We start from the raw sequence: 24,858 nt of genomic DNA on the forward strand, positions 1-24,858 counted from the left end.
GGGGGGAGGATAAATTATGTAAATTAGCTCTCGCCCCTATCATGCTACCCCAAAAGTCAATGTCTGACCCTTTAACATTTGTTAAACGTTGGGTCCAAGTACTAGTAAAGGTAAACACCATTGAAAACTAGAGCTTTCTGTACTAATACATAACTTGGCTCTCCTTCAGAACGTTATTGATGGTAGCTACAAGTCATTTTGCAAGGCCTGTTAAAGGGTTGGACATTGACTTATAGGGTAGGTACCTTCAGTAGGTGGCGCTGGAGTAGTATGAGCGGTCACTTGCATATTACTGAACAGCTCCACATTTCAATGGAGTTGACCTTTATCCAACTAAAGCCTCATGCACACGTCCGTGGAACACGGACCGTGAGATACCGGGCTGGATTCCTGCTGAGTGCAGGAGCGCATGGCGTCATTGCTTGCTATGATGCCATGCGCCCGCTGCTGTACAGTAATACACTCGTATTATCTATACGAGAGTATTACTGTACAGCAGCGGCGGCACGAAGCGCACAGCGTCATAGCAACCAATGACTGCATGCGCTCCTGCACTCAGCAGGAACCCAGGCCGGTATCTCGCGGTCCGTGTTTCACGGACGTGTGCATGAGGCTTAAGTTTGGAAACCCTGGGGCTATGACGTTTGGCAGTGTACAAGAGCCAGCCTCTGCTCCAGTCTTTTCTGGATTCTGAAATTGGAGAAATTCAGAGGGGTAAGTTTAGGAGAAAAACCGAAGAGGAGAAATCCAGACCGTCGTGATTGTGATGAAGGTTACATTTGTCGTTTTCAGCATGTCTGCACAAGGTCACGGCCGAACTTGTGTTTTGTGCTGATCTGAGAAGACGCAGGAAGCCAGACAGCTGTGCCTCACATGACTTCACTGTATGGTGTCTGCTATGTATTGAGCAATACAGTACGCTTCATAATGTCTAGAGGCCACAATTACACATCGGGCTGGATTTATCTGTGGGACTCAGCATTTGTATATCTGTATGAATAAGGCTACTTTCACACTTGCGGCAGAGAATTCCGGCAGGCAGTTCCGTCGCCAGAACCGGATCCGTCTTTCCGGTGTCATCAGAGATGCATTTGTCAGACAGATCCGGATGCGGATCTGTCTGACAAATGCATTGAAATACAGCATCCGTCTCTGGTGTCATCCGGAAAAACGGATCCGGTATTTATTTTTTTCACAGATTTAAAGGTCTGTGCATGCGCGGATCGGAAGACCGGATCCGTCAATGCGGCAATTTTAATGCCGGATCCGGCACTAATACATTTCAAGGGAAATTAATGCCGGATCCGGCATTCCGGCAAGTGTTCAGGATTTTTGGCCGGAGAGAAAACTGCAGCACGCTGCGGTATTTTCTCCGGCCCAAAAACATAAGAGGGACTGAACTGATGCATCCTGAACGAATTACTCTCCATTCAGAATGCATTAGGATAAAGCTGATCAGTTATTTTCCGGTATAGAGCCCCTAGAACGGAACTCAATACCGGAAAAGAATAACGCTAGTGTGAAAGTACCTTAAGTAAATCCAGTAAATGACGCCTTTGACTTGTGCTGTTTTGTCTTAATTAAGTAATGCACAACAATTATCTGTAATTACAGCTCCCTGCAGGACACCTAAATAACAAGGAAATACTGGGTCACAACGCTTGCGTCTCTATTAATTAATGGAACCATATTAGTTTCACCCAATGGATGATTTGTATATGTGTTTCTTAAAGGGGACTTGTCACATTGAACATGGTGTTTAAGCTGCAGGCAGCATGTTACAGAGCAGGGGAGAAGCTGAGCAGATTGGTATATAGATTTATGGGAAAAGATTCAGTAAAACCTGTAATTTATTCATTTAAACTCCTCCTCATTCTGGGCTTTGAAGTCAAGGAGGCGGTCCAATCAGTGACTGACAGCCTTCCCTCTAGGACTGTGTATCCAATCACTGACAGGACCGCCTCCTTGACTTCAAGGCCCAGAATGGGCAGGAATGTAAATAAATTTACATATGTTACTGAATCTTTACCCATAGAACTACTGTATATATTATTCCTTTGCCGACATGTGATGTAACAGTACATCACATGTCGGGTCATTAAAGATGGTGCCCGCAGACCCCTGTTCCTAATTTCCACAGCCGGCAGTAAAGATGTACATGGACATTTAACCCAAAATATGCCGTGGTCAAATGCGACCACAGGATATGGGAGCACAAAAACCCATAAGAGTGCTTCTGGGTGCGTACCGACTCTCCCTAACGATGGTCGGGGGAGCCGGATGGTGTATACGGCAGCCTTGGTCCTCCTGAATGATACGAGGCTGCCGCACATAGGTTCCTATGGAGGACTCCATAGGAATATAGTGTAAGTCTTATAGGAATATAATATAAGTCTCGGTCCCCCCCCCTCCCCCAGTGACTAACTCTGTCATCCCCCCCTTCCCCCTCCGGTGAACGTTTTTGTCAGACTATTTGGCAGAGAACCACCTGCTGGAGTTCACCAGATCCAGCATGGTCGAATTCTACAGATCACTGGCGGATCACTATTTATTATAATGGGATCAAGAGGTGATCCGGACGCTTTCTGGTCATCAGTCCCCAAGTGCATCAGTTCCCCCCGGCGCCATCAGCTCTGTTCCCTCCCCCCCCCCCGGCGCCATCAGCTCTGTTCCTTTCCCCCCCGCCATCAGCTCTGTCCCCCCCCCCCCCCCCCTAGTGCCATCAAGATGACATTATATTGTATGAGGCGGCTGGGGACATGGTGACATTATACTATATGGAGAGGATTATACTGCAAGGGGCAACAATCCCCCTCAATACAATGTCTATTCAGTGTCTGCATGGCATAAATAGCTGAGGGCTTGCTGGGCTTTGTAGTGCACTTAAGGCCACAGGTTGCTTCTTTAACATTAGCTTATTGTATGATGCAAACACAAAGCATTGCCTACCTCAGGCAGTAACAGTGACAACCCCATGACAGCAGCTAGGGCCCAGACAGCACACAGGGTGATGCACTGCAGGTAGTCACCAGCCCCAGTCACACTAACCTGAAACCACTACACTAAGCCCCGCCCCAATCCGCTTATAGCCAATCAGCATTTGTCTTACCACTAACCAATCAGCGGGCCTGTTATGGCTGCTCTTACATGAGGTGTATATGAGAAAAGCACTGGGATTGGCTGGAAGCAGCTGCCTGAAGGATTGTCATACTGGTATGGAGAGTGCCGGCTCCTGCAATCGCTTCACTCCCGCTCCGTGGTCACATGACACAAGATTCCTCGATGCAGTAAATTTGCATCGAAGATTTTTTTTGTGTCTAATTATTCTATTTAATCGAGTACTCATTGCAGCCCTAGTAGGAATATAATTGTCTCTGTTCTTTTTTGCAGGTGACATCTGGAGGTACCGAAAGCATCTTGATGGCCTGCAAAGCGTATAGAGACCTGGCATATGAAAGGGGAATCAAGTACCCAGAAATGTATGAATTCTCTGGTTTACAAAAATGTATTGCTTCTCTTCTGCTGACTAGCACCATAGACACTTTAGAGGACACTAGTGTACACGTACTGTACTTTCCACAGTTCTCTGTTCTGTATACTGGGCTATTTTCACATCTGCGTTTTTGCTGGATCTGTCATGGATGAGCAAAGAACGCTTCTGTCATGATAAGGCTACATGCCCCCCCCCCCCCATTGCGGTCCACATACAGCGGGTCGCAATACACGGGCACCGGCTGTGTGCATTCCGCATCACTGATCGCGGAACGGAGATGCAGAACGTAGGCACGGTTCGGAACCACACAGAAGCACTACTTTTTAGAGGTGCGGACCGTCTTATGCGGATCGCGGACCCCATTCAAGTGAATGGCTCCGCATGCTGCTGCCCTACTGTCTGTGCCCGTGCATTGTGGACTGCAATTTGCGGTCCGCAGCATGAGCACAGAACCCTAACGTGCATGTAGCCTAATGCAACCGTCTGCATCCATTGTGAACGGAATCTGTTATATTATCTCTAAAATAACCATGACTGATCCGTCTCTAAAACCACTGAAAGTCAATAGGGGACGGATCCGTTTTCTTTTGTGTCAGAGAAAACTGATCCTTCACCATTGACATGTATTGGGAGTCATGACGGATCCGTCTCGCTCCGCATCCCAGGATGCCCTCAAACGTTGCTTGCATGGCTTTTGTGTGCGTCATGGGAACACAATGAAACGGAACGGAATGCATTCTGGTGCCCTCTGCTCCCTTCAGATCAGTTTTGTCCCCATTGACAAGCGTTTTCCCCCGCTATTCAGATCCTATGATGGATCTCAGTAGCAGAAAGGGAAAGTGCAGGTGTAAAAGTAGCCTTATTTAAGCTGTGACATGGAGGAGGGGGGTTATTCACACATACTGTGTACAAGCATAGGGAAAAAATTTACAGCACCCGCAGCAAACTCTGTAGGGGGGAGGAAAGGGTTAAGGCCCCTTTAGACTGCCCTATGTTGAGGCAGATTATTGTTAACAAGCGTAAACAATACGATAATCGGTCACTTATATCATCGTTTGCTGCCAGCAGATCATGCTGTGTAAACGGCCTCTGCTGCCGACATACAGTGATTTTGTAAGGGGACGCGCAATGGCATTTGGGATTGCTCCTCCCCATACTGTGGAGGAGATCCCTGCATGTAAATGCAGCTTTCTCCTCCCCTGACAAGCAGGGATAGTCAGGAAGGAACACTTAGAGGCATTTAGGGTCCATTCACACGTCTGCAAAATGGGTCCGCATCCGTTCTGCAATTTTGCGGAACAGGTGAGGACCCATTCATTTTCAATGGTGCCGTAATATGCTATCCGCATTTGCGGATCCGCACTTCCGTTCCGCAAAAAAATAGAACATGTCCTATTCTTGTCTGCAATTGCGGACAAGAAAAGGCATTTTCTATGAGAGTGCTGGCGATGTGCTGTCCGCAAAATGCGGGACGCTCATTGCCGGTGTCCCTGTTTTGCGGATCCGTAAAACGCATACGGACGTGTGAATGGACCCTTAGTCACATGCTTTTTAGCATCAGAGTTTATCAGCACAAGCCAAAGAGATCTCTCGCAGGCTGTAGAAGGAGTAATCGGTACAGGAATGAAGCAGTGCTGATGCATTCGAGCTAGTGAATACAGCAGCATCTTGGACACACAAGCCTCACATTCAGCTTGTTTTCTGGGAGTAGTCTCCTACCTTTCTGCAGTATGTGAAGGCATCACACAGGTTACTGACCATTGAGCCCAAGGCCATGTACGTGGAGGGGGTTGAACTGCACAGTCCACAGACAGGAATGATGTTTCATTAGGCAGAAGGCTTTTATGTTAATCTGTTGATTGCTTCATGTGATTTTCATGTATAAAATAATCTGTATGCCGGGACATAGATGACTGTAGTGAATTTTTTTTGTATTGTAGTGTTGCTCCAGTAAGCGCTCATGCAGCATTTGATAAAGCGGCTCATTATTTTGGCATGAAGATTGTGCATATCCCCCTGGATAAGAAAACCATGAGAGTGGATGTGAAGGTAGTACATTTATTAAAGGGTGGTTACATCTTTGCAATCCTTTTTATCACTCCAGAGAATCTACAAGTAAAAAATCTATTTTCAAATCTCTTACCATTCTGCATCTACAGCTCCTATGCGGTAATATGTTTGCGGACTCTACAGGCTCTGTCTAGTCTGGCCGTGCAGTCTTTTCTTGGTAAACTAAACCAAACCAAATATATGTTGGCAATAAGTAGGGGACAGGTAGAAGGGAATCTGCCTGCAGTATTAGGGTACACAGGGCTTTATTGTAGTCTGCAACCATGGACACATACTGTTATGTAAGAGCTCTATACATTAAAGGGGTTGTCCCATCTCAGTGAAGGACGCGCTCCTGGTGCTGGCTTTCTCACTGTGAAGTAGTCGGCGCAGTGAGGAAGCCGACACCAGGATCGCGTCCTTCACTCACCGCCGAATACAGAAGTGGACGGCGCAGGCGCAGGATTTCGTCAGCGATGCTGCGAACATGGACATCAATCAAGAGGAGCGGGGCGGGCTAGACTGAGTATCTGGGCGGGATAAATGGTTAGTATAACGAGCCTCTAGGTGCTATGTGGGTGTTGATTAAGCACCTAGAGGCTCATTAGCATATTGTAAAAGTGTGTTTTTTAGGAGAACGGCGTCAAGGGACAAATGTAAATTGAACACAGTTATGTACTGCTGACATTAGCACATCGCTAATGTCAGTCAGCTACATAACAGCAATTCTGATGGTAGAAACCCTTTAAGAGTTCATAACCATGCCCTACAGCATCTCCATACCCCCTACCAGTCCAGACCATAGGAAATTTGCTTTGTTACGTAATTATGTTTAATAAAAATCGAAGGTGTACGTGATTTAAGCAAAATGTCTTTATTTACGACGCATCACGGTACATTTTTCAATAACTCAGTAGGGTAGACACGTTTGTGCGTATTTACAGCAACGTATACATGCGCTTTGTTAAAATCACTCTAAAATATTCTGAATATATTTTCAAAAGACATGCCTTTAGCGATACAATGTAAGATATAGATGCAGTAATGCCCGCAGACCAAACTAACAATGTCCTGTATTTGTCTGTTTTGACACCTTTAGGCTGGGTTCACACGAGCGTGTCCGGATTAGGTCCGGATGCGTCCCGGTGTGTTGCGGCAAAACCGCGCGAGTAGGAATGCAATTGCAGTCAGTTTTGACTGCAATTGCGTTCTGATGTTCAGTTTTTATCGCGCGGGTGCAATGTTTTTTGCACGCGCGTGATAAAAAACCGACACTGGTACCCAGACCCGAACTTCTTCACAGAAGTTCAGGTTTGGGTTAGTTGTAGTGTAGATTGTATTACTTTCCCTTATAACATGGTTATAAGGGAAAATAATAGCATTCTGAATACAGAATGCATAGTACAATAGGGCTGGAGGGGTTTAAACTCATTAACTCACCTTCTCCTCTTGATCTCGAAGTTCCCGGTCTCTTCTTTACTTGAGTTGTGGGCTAAAGGACCTTTGAGTTGAGTTTACTGATGAGTTGTGGGCTAAAGGACCTTTGGTGACGTCAGATCTCATGCTCCAATCACATGGTACATCACCGTGGTGATGTACCATGTGATTGGAGCATGAGATCTGACGTCACCAAAGGTCCTTTAGCCCACAACTCAAGTAAAGAAGAGACCGGGAACTTCGAGATCAAGAGGAGAAGGTGAGTTAATTAGTTTATTTTTTTAAACCCCTCCAGCCCTATTGTACTATGCATTCTGTATTCAGAATGCTATTATTTTCCCTTATAACCATGTTATAAGGGAAAGTAATACAGTTTATAGACTGTCACCTAGCAACCATGCGTGAAAATCGCACCGCATCCGCACTTGCTTGCGAATGCTTGCGATTTTCACGCAACCCCATTCACTTCTATAGGGCCTGCGTTGCGTGAAAAACGCAGAATATAGAGCATGCTGCGATTTTCACGCAACGCATAAGTGATGCGTGAAAATCATCGCTCATCTGAACAGCCACATAGAAATGAATGGGTCCAGATTCAGTGCGGGTGCAATGCGTTCACCTACCGCATTGCACCCGCGCGGAAATCTCGCCCGTGTGAACGCAGCCTTATAGTCTTAGAATTTTTTGATTAAAATTTCATAAATTCGCCAGGGAATTTTTCATTCGCGGGCGATTAATCCATAACTATCAAAAACAGAGACGCCATTTGGGTATAATTATAATTAAAATCCAGTGTTTTCCCCGCTGATACGAATTGTCTGTATTTACAATATAGGCCACCGGACGGTCGATTATTTTATTTTCCAGTAATAAATCGCACGGAAATACGACTTTAAATATGCGTCAGGCGTGAAAGTCGGCTTTAATAGTGCAGGTAATTTCGTAATTATTCATTTTATTGAAAATCATATAAAACCTCCCTTCTATTGTTTATTCCAATAACATTTTCATGTATGGAATACACAATCATTTTAGTAGTGTTTACCACCGGCTCAGCAAATCTAATTTCAGCTCTGAGATTTTTCAGTTTTTACTAGAGAGAAATGGCCGCCAGACTCTTGATCCGGCGATAAATCAAAAGCAAACAAAGTGTACCCGTTCAAAAATTCTGACCGATTCACGGATAAAGCATTGTCAGCCTTTTCCATCCCCAAAATGTGTACAAGCGACATATATTCACGAACGGCCTATTCATCTTGAAAATTTGGTTTAAAACAGGTTTTGCAGGTATTTGTTGTCCGTCTAAATATAAGGCGGCATAATTAACATTATAGTAATTGAAGCACTAAGGATTTCTTTGGTAATTCCCGGGAAATGATTTGTTGTCCACAAACGCTAGTACTACAGTTTTTAGGATGTTTCCCAGAAAATGATTCCTATGGTTAGATATGAGAGTACTGGTGGGGACGCTATACACTTTAAGCGACGCGCGATCGTCCGAATACTTTGCGTTAGCGGTAACAGAGCGCGACTGTGTCCGATTCTCACAGCGGGCGATACTTGAACTCTTTTGACAAACAATGAAGCGTGCTGTATTTGAACTTTAAAATGGGTCGCCTCGGCAGACGGGTCCATAAATATTGGGACATTGACACAATTCTAACATTTTTGGCTCTATACACCACCATAATGAATTTGAAACGAAACGAGCAAGATGTTCTTTAACTGCAGACTGTCAGCTTTAATTTGAGGGTATTTACATACAAATCAGGTGAACGGTGCAGGAATTACAACAGTTTGCATATGTGCCTCCCACTTGTTAAGGGACCAAAAGTAATGGGACAATTGGCTTCTCAGCTGTTCAATGGCCAGGTGTGTGTTATTTCCTCATTATCCCAATTACAATGAGCAGAGTTCATTGGACCTTTTCATTTAAAAGGTCCAGAGTTCATTTCAAGTGTGCTATTTGCTTTTGGAATCTGTTGCTGTCAACTCAAGATGAGATCCAAAGAGCTGTCACTATCAGTGAAGCAAGCCATCATTAGGCTGAAAAAACACAACAAACCCATCAGAGAGATAGCAAAAACATTAGGCGTGGCCAAAACAACTGTTTGGAACATTCTTAAAAAGAAGGAACGCACCGGTGAGCTCAGCAACACCAAAAGACCCGGAAGTCCACGGAAAACAACTGTGGTGGATGACCAAAGAATTCTTTCCCTTGTGAAGAAAACACCCTTCACAACAGTTGGCCAGATCAAGAACACTCTCCAGGAGGTATGTGTAAGGCTGCGTTCACACAGGTGCAATGCAGTAGGTGAACGTATTGCACCCGCACTGAATCCCGACCCATTCATTTCAATGGGGCTGTTCAGATGAGCAGTTATTTTCACGCATCACTTGTGCGTTGCGTGAAAATCGCAGCATGCTCTCTATTCTGCGTTTTTCACGCAACGCAGGCCCCATAGAAGTGAATGGGGTTGCGTGAAAATCGCAAGCAAGTGCGGATGCGGTGCGATTTTCACGCATGGTTGTTAGGTGACAGTCTATTCACTGTATTATTTTCCCTTATAACATGGTTATAAGGGAAAATAATAGCATTCTGAAAACAGAATGCATAGTAGGTGATCAATTGAGGGTTCAAAAAAATTAAATAATTAACTCACCTTCTCCTCTTGATCGCGTAGTTGCCGATCTCTTCTTTACTTCTTTAATGATGAGCTGTGGGCTAAAGGACCTGTGGTGACGTCAGATCACATGCTCCAATCACATGGTCCATCTTGATCGCGTAGAGATCGGCAACTACGCGATCAAGAGGAGAAGGTGAGTTAATTATTTATTTATTTTTTAACCCTCAATTGATCACCTACTAAGCATTCTTTTTTTAGAATGCTATTGTTTTCCCTTATAACCATGTTATAAGGGAAAATAATACAATCTACACTACAACTAACCCGAACTTCTGTGAAGAAGTTCGGGTCTGGGTACCACAGTCTGTTTTTTTTATCACGCGCGTGCAAAACACATTGCACCCGCCCGATAAAAACTGAACATCGGAACGCAATCGCAGTCAAAACTGACTGCAATTGCGTTCCTACTCGCGCGGGTTTGCCGCAATGCACCGGGACGCATCCGGACCTAATCCGGACACGCTCGTGTGAACCCAGCCTAAGTGTGTCAAAGTCAACAATCAAGAGAAGACTTCATCAGAGTGAATACAGAGGGTTCACCACAAGATGTAAACCATTGGTGAGCCTCAAAAACAGGAAGGCCAGATTAGAGTTTGCCAAACGACATCTAAAAAAGCCTTCACCGTTCTGGAACAACATCCTATGGACAGATGAGACCAAGATCAACTTGTACCAGAGTGATGGGAAGAGAAGAGTATGGAGAAGGAAAGGAACTGCTCATGATCCTAAGCATACCACCCCATCAGTGAAGCGTGGTGGTGGTGGTAGTGTCATGGCATGGGCATGTATGGCTGCCAATGGAACTGGTTCTCTTGTATTTATTAATGATGTGACTGCTGACAAAAGTAGCAGGATGAATTCTATGTTTCAGGCAATATTATCTGCTCATATTCAGCTAACTGCTTCAGAACTCATTGGACGGCGCTTCACAGTGCAGATGGACAATGACGCAAAGCATACTGCAAAAGCAACCAAAGAGTTTTTTAAGGGAGAGAAGTGGAATGTTATGCAATGGCCAAGTCAATCACCTGACCTGAATCCGATTGAGCATGCATTTCACTTGGTGAAGACAAAACTGAAGGGAAAATGTCCCAAGAACTGAAGACAGTTGCAGTAGAGGCCTGGCAGAGCATCACCAGGGATGAAACCCAGCGTCTATGCGTTCCAGACTTCAGGCTGTAATTTACTGCAAAGGATTTGCAACCAAGTATTAAAAAGTGAAGTTTGATTTATGATTATTATTCTGTCCCATTACTTTTGGTCCCTTAACAAGTAGTAGACACATATGCAAACTGTTGTAATTCTACACCGTTCACCTGATTTGGATGTAAATACCCTCAAATTAAAGCTGACAGTCTGCAGTTAAAGCACATCTTGTTTGTTTCATTTCAAATCCATTGTGGTGGTGTATAGAGCCACAAATGTTAGAATTGTGATGATGTCCCAATATTTATGGACCTGACTGTAAGACAGAAGGTGTCTTTTTGTTTCTGTTCAACTTTATCTTTAGATCTAGGCCGTTCAGTATTAACTTAGGCTGATTAAATATATCGGCAGAAATGGGGCCCATTAATTCTACACTTTTAGAGCGATTCGTATACTGAGCTCTCTTGGCGAAACCGACATTACGGCCGTCGAGAGCCCAGTCATCATGATGCCCGTGGTATCTTTATAGAATAAGCCGGATGTAAATTAGGACGCTAAAGTTTGTGAATAATTTATCAGGGACTCTATATATACTCTATACGTATAAAGGTTGTCGCTTCTTAAAATCAACGTGCCGCCGAGCGTTATGTCCAATTGATTAAAAAGGCTGGCAGTAGGGTAGTTAATAAGGGCGACACGGAATCCGTCGGGTATGGGTGTGTTATCAGGATTAACTATTACGATGCAATTGATCAGGTATTATTTAGGTCGTAATAATATTCACCGCTGCCCGAGATGAAGAACTCCAAAGGCTTGTTGTCGGCGATGGCCGCTATCGGTTGTACCTCTACATAAAAAGATTTTTCAATACTTGTTTGCGTAGGCGGTATTTGAAAGATATCCAACTCTGATATGGCGTACTCGGCGGATGCGTCATGTACAAAAGCCATAGCTGTTAATTAGAAGATGTCGCTCGGTGAACGGCTTCTTGTTTTCTGGCGGCGACGTCTTAGTCGGCTCTACTTTATTCATAAAAAGGGGTAGTAAGGCGCTGTCGCAACCGCGTTTTCTTTTCAGCATTTCTCTCCGAATTTGCGCTATGCCGGAGCCCTTGCATTGGTCTATTTATTCGATCCATAACGGCGGTTGACACCATAGAGACTTCTTTAGCGATATTCCTGGCAGCTGTTTTAAAAGTTCCACACCTTTCTTGAATGGGGGAACGACTCGTCGGAACAATCCGCAAAATAACCCAGCGAGACCAGAACTGTGCATGAATTCTGCTCCGTGAAAACCGTCCAAACCATGCCCGGCTTGCGCTATATAATAATGCGTACAAGCGTCGGGATCGCCGTACACTCGCTGGGACAACATTTTAATGTGTCGTCACAGCGCGAGGTCTAAAGTGTAATTGCACGATAGTTGTCCCGTATTTGAATTTAACGAGTTTAGCTTGATCCGTGAGTATCAATATTGTAATGGTATCAAAGTTTTGTTTGCAGAGAGGTATATAGTCCGGCCTAGTTATACGTTTCCGTGACTATTTCGCCATTTTTGCCGCATAGCTCCAAGTTGATGCTGAATGATATCGGTTTAAACCAACGTTGTATAAAATCCGGCTTTAATGTCGGGGTGAATTTTTCTCTTTATAGGTAAAGAATCGTTCTTTTTTTGCTAAAACTTAATCGTCATCCGCGAAATGTTCTAAAACAGGCAAGCCAAATTCGTTGTAGCACAAAACAATGTGCCCCGCGTCTACATTTTTGTTTGAGCGATCGTGCAAATAGCCCTGAAGCCCCAATATATTGCCTAACTTTTCACCGGGCATGAACTTGTATAAGCTCAATTACATAGACGGTTCTGTCAATCTCGTCGTATCTTAGATGCAATTGATCAGGTGGTATTTTTATAGAATCAAGTTTGTTATTAATGGCTTTGATCAGCTTGTTCATATTAGGGTGAAAACCCGATTTAACAAAAAACTCTTTGACGGGGTCATGGCCCCAGGTGACGTAGAATACACCATCGCTGGTCCCAAAGGTTTTGCACGTATGAGGGTACTGAATCTCTACTAACGCTGCTTCAAAAGGACCGCGGAGATGGACGGCTTTTGCTAATTTAGTGGCGTAATCGGCGATGGTATTTTCGTGCTAAAGTGTGGCGGAGGCGTTGAAGGGTAGCGTAATAAAAAAACGAGCTGTCTTTACACGCTCAACAACTGCTAACTTTTCAGGGGAACTAACTCACTTTACAAAATACTGCGTTTTTCTTCTTTTTCCTGATTTTTATTTATTTTTCTATCCGGTAAACGTGCCGCCTATTGAGGGGTACTTTTTGGACTTCCGCGTAGAACAAACCTTCAATGATCTCGTCGGACAGGTCTTTCAACTTATAAAGGGGTCTGAGGCCCCTAGTGCTTACGGCGTCCAGACACCCAAGCGTATTTCGAAAGAATATCAACGACCGTTAGCAAGTATTTTACACCATTATTTTCTTTAAAAAAAATCTATCATTGACACAAGATCGGCTTGCCATTGGTCGTCTATATCAGACACCACAACTTTGTTTCTTTTAAGTTATTTTTTTAACCGGTTTGTGCAATGTGTAAGTATCCTAGTTGTTCAACCAAATTTTTTTTACATGCCTTTTCTTAATCCAAATTTTCAGAATTCTCTGAATAGGGACTCAACGCCTTCGTAAGAACCAACAGTTTTTGGCGTGTAGTACTGTTTTCTCAATATTTCAGCGTTCGCGATCATTTTAGCAACGTTTTTAAGCACCTGCTATAGACAACGCGCCCTAGCGGTTTATGCAATTTTAACTAATCCAAATAGTGTATTTATTGTAAAGAAAAACTGACTACATTTTTTTTTTTTTTTAAGTCATTTTATGTGAAAAAAATTGATATTACACGCAAATACATTTTTATATACCGTCAAAGTAAAATTTACAACGATAACCAAGCCATCTGTAACAAAGTAAAACAAATAAAAACATTATCAGGCGCTACGTACAAATACAAAGGCCTCTTTCAGACGGGCGTTGCGGGAAAATGTGCGGGTGCGTTTTTCCGTGCGAGTGCAAAACATTGTAATGCGTTTTGCACTCTCGTGACAAAAATCAGCATGTTTGGTACCCAAACCCTTACTACTTCACAGAAGTTCGGGTTTGGGTTAGGTGTTCTGTAGATTGTATTATTTTCCCTTATAACATGGTTATAAGGGAAAATAATAGCATTCTGAATACAGAATGCATAGTAAAATAGCGCTGGAGGGGTTAAAAAAATAATAATTTAACTCGCGTTAGCCCACTTGATCGCGATGCCCGGCATCTCCTTCTGTCTCCTTTGCTGAACAGGACCTGTGGTGAGCATTCATTACAGGTTAAGGACCTGTGGTGACGTCACTCCGGTCATCACATGATCCATCACATGATCTTTTACCATGGTGATGGATCATGTGATGACCGGAGTGACGTCACCACAGGTCCTTAACCTGTAATGAATGCTCACCACAGGTCCTGTTCAGCAAAGGAGACAGAAGGAGTTGCCGGGCATCGCGATCAAGTGGGCTAACGTGAGTTAAATTATTATTATTTTTTTAACCCCTCCAGCGCTATTTTACTATGCATTCTGTATTCAGAATGCTATTATTTTCCCTTATAACCATGTTATAAGGGAAAATAATAATGATCGGGTCTCCATCCCGATGGTCTCCTAGCAACCGTGCGTGAAAATCGCACCGCATCCGCACTTGCGTGCGGATGCTTGCGATTTTCACGCAACCCCATTCACTTCTATGGGGCCTGCGTTGCGTGAAAAACGCAGAATATAGAACATGCTGCGATTTTCACGCAACGCACAAGTGATGCGTGAAAATCACCGCTCATGTGAACAGCCCCATAGAAATGAATGGGTCGGTATTCAGTGCGGGTGCAATGCGTTCCACTCACGCATCGCATCCGCGCGGAATACTCGCCCGTGTGAAAGGGGCCTAAATGTTACAACGTTAACCAAGACGTCTGTAACAATGTCGGGTTCTCTTTTTAGGTAATAAAGAGCCTCGCGTTAACACTGGGGTTGTTGTTACGATCGGCTGCTGTCTAAAAGGGGTAAGAACCGTTTCAAAAGGTTCGTCGGGCGACCCCCTTTTTAAATTAAAGTTCTCTCGTTCTTGCATTACCGGTCACGGTTGATGGCATGTGCAGTTCGGCGATGGTTTCCATGAAGTCCCACCCGCAAGGCGTTTTGAGCTTTAAGCAACCCGTGACTCTGCGTCGCGACACGAATCACGTCGATGATGTTGGATGCTGGTATAACTTGATCTTTATAAATGAATTTACCCCTATCGTTCCAGTACGGCTTGTTACCCGATCTTCGCAGTTTGTTCAACAAAAGTTCAGCATTTTTCCTATACCATATATTAACATTGTCAAGTATCTCTTTAACATCTTCTCCGCTACAAGCGTCATTTGCCGATCGTTGTTTCGAAAGAATATCAACGACCGTTAGCAAGTATTTTACACCATTATTTTCTTTAAAAAAAATCTATCATTGACACAAGATCGGCTTGCCATTGGTCGTCTATATCAGACACCACAACTTTGTTTCTTTTAAGTTATTTTTTTAACCGGTTTGTGCAATGTGTAAGTATCCTAGTTGTTCAACCAAATTTTTTTTACATGCCTTTTCTTAATCCAAATTTTCAGAATTCTCTGAATAGGGACTCAACGCCTTCGTAAGAACCAACAGTTTTTGGCGTGTAGTACTGTTTTCTCAATATTTCAGCGTTCGCGATCATTTTAGCAACGTTTTTAAGCACCTGCTATAGACAACGCGCCCTAGCGGTTTATGCAATTTTAACTAATCCAAATAGTGTATTTATTGTAAAGAAAAACTGACTACATTTTTTTTTTTTTTTAAGTCATTTTATGTGAAAAAAATTGATATTACACGCAAATACATTTTTATATACCGTCAAAGTAAAATTTACAACGATAACCAAGCCATCTGTAACAAAGTAAAACAAATAAAAACATTATCAGGCGCTACGTACAAATACAAAGGCCTCTTTCAGACGGGCGTTGCGGGAAAATGTGCGGGTGCGTTTTTCCGTGCGAGTGCAAAACATTGTAATGCGTTTTGCACTCTCGTGACAAAAATCAGCATGTTTGGTACCCAAACCCTTACTTCTTCACAGAAGTTCGGGTTTGGGTTAGGTGTTCTGTAGATTGTATTATTTTCCCTTATAACATGGTTATAAGGGAAAATAATAGCATTCTGAATACAGAATGCATAGTAAAATAGCGCTGGAGGGGTTAAAAAAATAATAATTTAACTCGCGTTAGCCCACTTGATCGCGATGCCCGGCATCTCCTTCTGTCTCCTTTGCTGAACAGGACCTGTGGTGAGCATTCATTACAGGTTAAGGACCTGTGGTGACGTCACTCCGGTCATCACATGATCCATCACATGATCTTTTACCATGGTGATGGATCATGTGATGACCGGAGTGACGTCACCACAGGTCCTTAACCTGTAATGAATGCTCACCACAGGTCCTGTTCAGCAAAGGAGACAGAAGGAGTTGCCGGGCATCGCGATCAAGTGGGCTAACGTGAGTTAAATTATTATTATTTTTTTAACCCCTCCAGCGCTATTTTACTATGCATTCTGTATTCAGAATGCTATTATTTTCCCTTATAACCATGTTATAAGGGAAAATAATAATGATCGGGTCTCCATCCCGATGGTCTCCTAGCAACCGTGCGTGGAAATCGCACCGCATCCGCACTTGCGTGCGGATGCTTGCGATTTTCACGCAACCCCATTCACTTCTATGGGGCCTGCGTTGCGTGAAAAACGCAGAATATAGAACATGCTGCGATTTTCACGCAACGCACAAGTGATGCGTGAAAATCACCGCTCATGTGAACAGCCCCATAGAAATGAATGGGTCGGTATTCAGTGCGGGTGCAATGCGTTCCACTCACGCATCGCATCCGCGCGGAATACTCGCCCGTGTGAAAGGGGCCTAAATGTTACAACGTTAACCAAGACGTCTGTAACAATGTCGGGTTCTCTTTTTAGGTAATAAAGAGCCTCGCGTTAACACTGGGGTTGTTGTTACGATCGGCTGCTGTCTAAAAGGGGTAAGAACCGTTTCAAAAGGTTCGTCGGGCGACCCCCTTTTTAAATTAAATTAAAGTTCTCTCGTTCTTGCATTACCGGTCACGGTTGATGGCATGTGCAGTTCGGCGATGGTTTCCATGAAGTCCCACCCGCAAGGCGTTTTGAGCTTTAAGCAACCCGTGACTCTGCGTCGCGACACGAATCACGTCGATGATGTTGGATGCTGGTATAACTTGATCTTTATAAATGAATTTACCCCTATCGTTCCAGTACGGCTTGTTACCCGATCTTCGCAGTTTGTTCAACAAAAGTTCAGCATTTTTCCTATACCATATATTAACATTGTCAAGTATCTCTTTAACATCTTCTCCGCTACAAGCGTCATTTGCCGATCGTTGTTGATCAGGTTGCGGCTGCGTAATCAAAGTTAGGCCCCTTTCACATGGGCGAGTATTCCGCGCGGATGCGATGCGATGCGTGAGTTGAACGCATTGCACCCGAACTGAATCCTGACCCATTCATTTCTATGGGGCTGTGCACACGAGCGGTGATTTTCACGCATCACTTGTGCGTTGCGTGAAAATCGCAGCATGCTCCTCTTTGTGCGTTTTTCACGTAACGCAGGCGCCATAGAAATGAATGGGGTTGCGTGAAAATCGCAAGCATCTGCAAGCAAGTGCGGATGCTGTGCGATTTTCACGCACGGTTGCTAGGAGACAATCGGGATGGTCCATCACCATGGTAAAAGATCATGTGATAAATTATTATTTATTTATTTTTAACCCCTCCAGCGCTATTTTACTATGCATTCTGCATTCAGAATGCTATTATTTTCCCTTTATAACCATGTTATAAGGGAAAATAATACAATCTACAGAACACCGATCCCAAGCCCGAACTTCTATGAAGAAGTTCGTGTTTGGGTACCAAACATGCACGATTTTTCTCACGCGAGTGCAAAACGCATTACAATGTTTTGCACTCGCGCAACGCACCCGCACATTTTCCCGCAACGCCCGTGTGAAAGAGGCCTTAGGGTTGACATTTCTTTATCTGACTGTTTGTTGAGCGTCAAGTATCTCTGTAACACGTTAATGTATCTCTTAATTTTTTCATCATCTGAAAGGTCATTTCTGTGTAATTTAGCTAATTTCGACGTCCAAATGGCGCATAATGGCTTGTCGTATGTCTGGTGTTTCTACAACGGTTTCTGGAATTTGAGGGCCCTGCTAAAATACAAGAAAATGGGTGTTGAAATTGCTCGGCCATGTTTAATAATCGAAAGGTAGCGTCATAAAGTCCGTCGTGAGTCGTCTTTGTGTAGACTTACTTTTACTTAGCGGTCTTGTATCAATGTCCCGACGCTTCCTATTTCTAAAAATGCCGTTTTGCTCTATACCCATTTGATGCATCTTGGTATCGAGATTGCGCGAGTAATCCAACACAAGTTTTTTTTTTTTTTTTTTTTTTTTTTTTTTTTTTTTTTTTAAGCTGGCAAAATTAACAAGTCGGGTGTTAGCGACGTTGAGAGTTATACCTTTAACCTTTTAATACGGTGGCGGGTTCCAGTCGCTGTCTCTACTTACGAATATGACTGAGTCTGTGTCGTGATAAAGACAACATTCTTGCAATCTTTCTAGGCGTGTGTATAATTAGAGTCTGGCGTAGGCGTTTGTAAACCAGGCTACAAAAATGTTTGTGTTTTTGTTGAGCGTGTAGTGCTCTTTTACATAACACCGATAGATGGGTAGATAGAAATATATATGGATAAATAGATATTAGAAGTTTACATTTCTCGTGCATGGCATTGGGGGACACAGCACCATGGGTATATGTCCAACTACCACTAGGAGGCGACACTAGACATAAAAAGTGTTGGCTCCTCCCCGTTGGGCTATACCCTCTCCACAGACACTAGGCAGCCCAGTTTTGTTCTAGTGTCCATAGGAGGCAGACCTGACCTGCTTTTTTGTGCAGGTCATCCTGCTACTTTTTTATTTTATTTTTTCTTTAATCATTTTTTCTTTCTCTGCAGGTTTCGGCCTGCGGCAGGGGTGGCTCCATCGTGTTCCACTTTAGTTGCCCCCCTGCGGGCGCGTACTCAGGTACCTGGCAGCCACCCAGTCCCCAAATCTGCTTCCGCAGTGGAATTCCGGTAGTCCCACGGTTCCTGTGTTGAGTCCGCCGAGGGGGTGGTTACTGCTGCGCCTGAAGACGTCTGAGGGTGAGTATGTTAGTTTAGGGTCTCCCTCCCTCCCGGGCCTGGGTGCGTTCCCTCCTCTCCTCCTTTCCCCCATATTTGATACAGCTCCATTGCTGTGTGGGAGCCTTGCCTCTGATAAGTGCCTTACCTCTGATACAGCAGGTTGTAGGTTCAGGCCCCAACAGTCACTTTTAACTCTCTGCTGTATCCTGGCCCCAGAAGCCCCCTGGCCTTCCGTTTTTCTCTCTCTGGGGGTCGCTTCTTCTGTTCTCCCCCCCACCTGGCCCCCGTTCGTCGCGGCTTCTCTGGGGCACTATCGCGATCGCGGCCGTTTTTCGGGCCGCGCTCCACTAATTTAGTCCCCGGCTTTTCGGGCCTACTAGGCCGCAACTTCCCGCCCACTTTCTGACCTTCCCGGGCTAACTCTATCACCTCCCCTCCGTGGGGGGAGCCTGGGAGGGGCCTCTCCTGCCTGCCAGTCCAGCCCCAGGTTCCTTCTCTCTCTCTGAGGGACGTTTCTTCCTCCGGCTGTCGGCTCCTGCACTCTCCGGTCGCCATCTTCTGGTCTCCAGCTTAGGGTGCGCTGCACAGTTACTGGGGTCTGGTAGGCAGCCTCTGGCTGAATTTCCCCACAGGCTCTTTTCCTTCCCTCCCCTCTCTTTTGCTGCATTCTCCTGCAGCCCTTCCACTGCTCTATAGCTGCTGCAGCACCTCTTGGGGGACGTGACATCCGGGGTCAGATAGGACAGCCCTGCTGCTCTATGGGGCCTCCTCTCCCAGCCTCCCTATCGGATCGCCACGTATTTACGTGCGTCCGTTGTCTTCAGAGGTTTCCACGTGGTCGCCTTGTCCCCCCTCCCACCCTTTTGTGTGTAGGTCCCCCCTGAGTGGGCTTCCTCCATGTCGTTCCATGGGAACCTTGCCTGACTCGCCCAATCCCTGGCGGAGTCACTGGAGCGCTACCTACAAATTGCGGTCTCCTTCCCCCCCCCCCTGAGCCACGCTCACGCTCAGATACTGGGTCACACAAGGAGTAGCCCATGGACCAACCTCGGGTGGTCTCAACTAGCTTCCACCCCTCCTCGGCATCCTCGGGCCCCCCAGGACAGGCCGGAGGCTGGTGACGAAGCCTTCTCTGTCAGTTGCCTCTGGGGACACCTCTGCACCGATTCCCTCGGAACAGAGCATCAGGCGGTCTTCCACTGTGCAGAATCCCTCTGCGTGGTCAAGTCAAACGTGCATGGTGGTACCTACCCTACCAGGTTTGGTGCCCCTCTAGTGGACTTTCGGATGGCGCTCTCCTGCCTGCACAGGTAATTATCGCACAGGTAAGGCAGCCGTCACCGTGCTTAGCAACTGGGACACCTACGCGGTGTCTCTGGTATGTACGCCCTCGTAGGCTGTGCACGACAGACCTTCCTGGTTCCCCTATCCAGGGGCTATGTTCTAGGCAAGCTGATAATTCAGGCAAACGCCACTTGTAGGGTTGGCTCCCCTTCTCGGCCTCTAAAGGTTCTTTTGTAGTGCCTGTACCAGAGAATACAGGCCGGCTTCTATGCTGTGGCGATTACATCTGTCTGTTTCCAGCTGCCTTGTTACTTTCGCAGGTAGAGTTCCTGCTGACTGGTTAGATGTTCCATGCGGCACTATTTCCCCCTACCGGGCGAAATACACAGGCTGCCTTCAATTGCCGTAGCAATTGCACCTGTCTGTTTCCAGCCACCTTGCTCCCTTCATGGGTAGAGTCCCTACACCATCTCCTGATGCTGTATCCAATATCCCTGGCGGGCTCTATTGTGTTCCGTGCGGCACTATTTCTCCCTTCTCGGCGAGATTTAGAGGCCACTCTCAATTGCTGTGCAATTGCCTCTGTTTGGTTCTAGTGGGCACCAGGCTGCCCCCTTGTGCCCTTCATTTTTATTTAACTTCTCTATCTCCAGGAGCTGTTGCCGTTGCTCCTGTCGGGCCTTATGGTGTTCCTTGCGGCACTTTTTCTCCCTTACTGGACGAGATATTGAGGCCACTTTGTAGTGCCGTTGCCACTGCAACCTCATCTAGTGTGCACCAAACAGCCATCTTACTCCCTTCTTAGGTGAGTTCCTGCACCGTCTCTGATGCTGCAGCCGTTACACCTGTCGGGCTCTATGGTGTGACATGCGGCCCTGTTTCCCTCTTTCAGGTGAAATAGAGGGCATTCTTCATTTGCCATTGCACTTACCTAGTTGTGGTGTGCACCTGTCGTTCCTTGTGGTACCGTGCGGCCCTATTTTTCCCGAGCGAAATATAGGTGCCATAGCTAACGTGGCAGCCGTTGCACTTCTCTGGTCCTAGGGTGCTCCATGTGGCCACATCGCTCTAATCTTAGACCTAGTACCTCTGCCATCTCCAGATGCTGTACCCATTGCACCTCGCTGGTCGTATCTCTTCACTACACAGCCTTTTTTCTACCTTACAGGTTGAGGACCTGTACCCTCCAAATGCGGTCGCATTCCTGGATGCTGTGGCTTTGTTTCCACCCTCCTTAGTGTGCAACATGCAGCCACTTTACCTCGGTTTTGGGTGTGTATTTTTAGTCCCCACGTGCTGGGCCCTATGGTGCAATCTGTGGCCCATACGGTTTCTGTATTACTGGGTGCTTCCTTCCCCGGGCTCTACTCTGTGCTGCGGATGTTGGTTACTTCCCTTTTCGGCCATCCTGGTTCAGCACGAACATGGTAGCCATATCTGGCAGGGGTGGGCCAGCCCAACCTCCTCCTTGTCGGTCTATTACTGCTTCTGGTGTACCCAGTATATGACTGATCTGTTCTGATCTGGTGGGTGGTCCACATACAACCACGCTCCCTACACTATGGCCTGGTGGTTGTTGGTTTTTGTGCTAGGGTTGCTATTGCCATCCCTATCAAATACTACTTTTGGCTGCACTCCGCGTTCCCCATATTATAAAGGAGCACCGCGTTGTTTTCTATTACAGGGCGGACCATTCCTGGTGGAGTACAGTGATCTCCACTGGATCTTCTCCTTTTTGGGATACGTAGCTTGCTGAGCACCGGCCGCTGCAGCAGTTTTCGGCCATCACTGGATGTCCTCCGCCACACGGAATCCTCCTGGGGTCAGCGACATATCCTCGCTGGACGTCCTCCCTGATGAGTCAGGGACAGAACCACTGAGCGTCACACACCTGCCTGGTAGGTGAATTTTCTGCTGATTGCTCTGACATAGGACAGGGTTCCGTAGTTCCTTCTGGGTCCGGGTGTTCCCTTATATCTATGCTTAGTTGTACTATCTATCAGAGGGCAGTCCATCGGGACCTTGCTATTGTCTGCGCCCATCCGGTACTCTCTCCCCCTGGGAGCCTTCTGTATGTCGGTCGCAGCTGGTTTCTACATTTCGTGTAGTCACTCCCGCTTCTTTTATAGCGACTTCACCATTCCTTATGCATATGGGCGTCTGTTGTTTTAGTGGTACAACCCAAGCCGCTGTATTTGCCCTCCCCGGGACAATGTATGCTGATTGCTAGCCACTATTCTTTGAATGGCTAGTTGTCCATGGCCAATTCCTTCCCATAGGGTGGTTCTTTTCATTTTTTCTTGGATATTCTGGTTTTTGTTGTCCTCTGGTGGTTCGGTTCCTTGTGAGCCCATTGCGGGTACTCCTTTCTGGAGTCCCTGTCCCCGTTCATTTGACCACACAGATTCTGTAGGATAATCGTTGTTTGGGAGGGGCCTGGGTTGATTGTTCCCCTTGCGGGTTCCAATAGCCTTTTGGACCTCATGGGGTTCATGTCTGTCTTTCCATCCTCCCACTTCAAGTACCTGGTATTGAGTGGTTTAGTGCTACGGTTTGCATTTCCACCTTATGGTCTCCTTCGGGAGGGACTTCCTCCTGTTTGAAGAGCCTTCCTCCTTAGACTGTTGGGAGTACTTTCCTTCTCCTTCCATGTCTCTCAGTCCAGTGTGTCCCTGCTGAGATTTCCTGGGCCTGCATCTCCCTGATACTTCATTTGGCCGGAGTTTCTCCGGTCTTGCGCTTCTCAGCGATATTTTGTTTTCAGAGGCTCGTTCCTCATCTCCTGATTTTGGGATGCAGGTCTTCCTTTATTTTTTTCTTTTTACCTGGCCCTTACTTCCTACCTCCTCCCTTTCCAAAGGTTGGCGGTTTCCCTTAGCGCCTTTGGGGGTTTTCACTTTCCAATAGGACGTTTAACTTCATCACCTGCTTTGCAGTGGGGGGAGTCCTGCTCCCTTCATATGTGAGGCTTGCTATGGCTTCCCTCACTCCAGTGTGCCCCTGCTGAGATTCCTGGGCTTGCATCTGGTTCCCTTCTTCCTGATAATTAGTTTCGCCAGAGTTTCTCCGGTCTTGCGCTTCTCAGCGATATTTTGTTTTCAGAGGCTCGTTCCTCGTCTCCTGGTTGGGGATGCAGGTCTTGTCTTTTCTCTTTTCCTGGTTTTTACTTTCAACCCCCTCCCCTTCCAGGGGTTGGCGGTTTCCCTTAGCGCCTTTTAGGATTTTTTCCTTTCAATAGGGCGATTTAATTTTTTCACCTGCTTTGAGGTGAGAGGAGACCCGCTCCACTCACATGTGAGCCTTGCTATAGCTTCACTCTCTCGTTTGGCCTTCAGTGATTCCAATTTCCCTTGCTCCCCTGGCCCTTCAGGGGTTCTCCTCAGGGTGTCTGTGCTTTCGCCTGAGGCAATTGGGATGTTGGGTAGATCCGATACGCGACGCTGTCCTACTTTCCCTCCAGCCTTCGGCTGAGCTGGGTGTTCCTTTGCCTTCTTCTTGCATTTGGGACCTTCTCCCAGGCATTTGTCCTGGGGTGCTGGCAGTCGTCACTGTGGCCTCCGAGTTTCTCCCTTGTTATGAGGCTTCCTGCTTATTCCGTGCTTTTCTCCTGTTGGGTCACATGGTTCTCCCGCACCTGTATGCCCACAGGTGGCATGGTTGTTCTTCCCACCCTCGGGGACTGCTTTGGGACGTCCCATGGTGCTGTGTCCCCCAATGCCATGCACGAGAAAATTGGATTTTTTGTACTCACCGTAAAATCCTTTTCTCGTAGTAGGCATTGGGGGACACAGATCCCTCCCTATGTTGTTTTACTTCAGCTTCTCCGGGCTGGTCTCTTGATCTTTCCCGGTACGGGAGTTGTTGGTTCCTTGCCTTTCTTCTCTCTCCTACTGCTTTTGGTACAAACTGAGCTGCCTAGTGTCTGTGGAGAGGGTATAGCCCAACGGGGAGGAGCCAACACTTTTTATGTCTAGTGTCGCCTCCTAGTGGTAGTTGGACATATACCCATGGTGCTGTGTCCCCCAATGCCTACTACGAGAAAAGGATTTTACGGTGAGTACAAAAAATCCAATTTTTGTATATTTATATAGATTTATAGTTTTTATTTTATATTTTTATATTTGTATATTTTTTAAAGATAGTTAGCTGTATAGACAGATGGATAGCTGTGTAGATAGATTGTAATGGATAGCTGTGTAGATAGATTGTAATGGATAGCTGTGTAGATAGATTGTAATGGGGTTCCGAAGGTGCACTCGGTCCCCCATTACCCGTAGACCTGTTGCTTAGCTTTAGGAATGAGGATCTGTGTTTGACCTCATTCCCAGGGCGGCTTTACTGCTGGGTGATTCCCTGCTCCTAAGTCTTCCCTGCTCCTAAGTCTGCCTTGAGCGCCGAGCTGATCACTCGGTGCTCAACTGGTTGG

General features: G+C 45.9%; 1 protein-coding gene across 1 annotated transcript in view; it reads left to right on the forward strand.

Moving 5' to 3' along the window:
* Positions 1 to 24,858, forward strand: part of LOC121004077 (sphingosine-1-phosphate lyase 1-like) — a 120,053-nt gene that overhangs the window by 52,913 nt on the left and 42,282 nt on the right. Inside the window, exons 7-8 of the mRNA XM_040436157.1 lie at positions 3,391 to 3,479; positions 5,434 to 5,542. Coding sequence (XP_040292091.1) covers positions 3,391 to 3,479; positions 5,434 to 5,542 — 198 coding nt within the window. The remainder of the gene's footprint in view (positions 1 to 3,390; positions 3,480 to 5,433; positions 5,543 to 24,858) is intronic.

Source organism: Bufo bufo, chromosome 6, assembly GCF_905171765.1.
Source record: "Bufo bufo chromosome 6, aBufBuf1.1, whole genome shotgun sequence".
In the NCBI taxonomy this organism is placed as follows: Eukaryota; Metazoa; Chordata; class Amphibia; order Anura; family Bufonidae; genus Bufo; species Bufo bufo.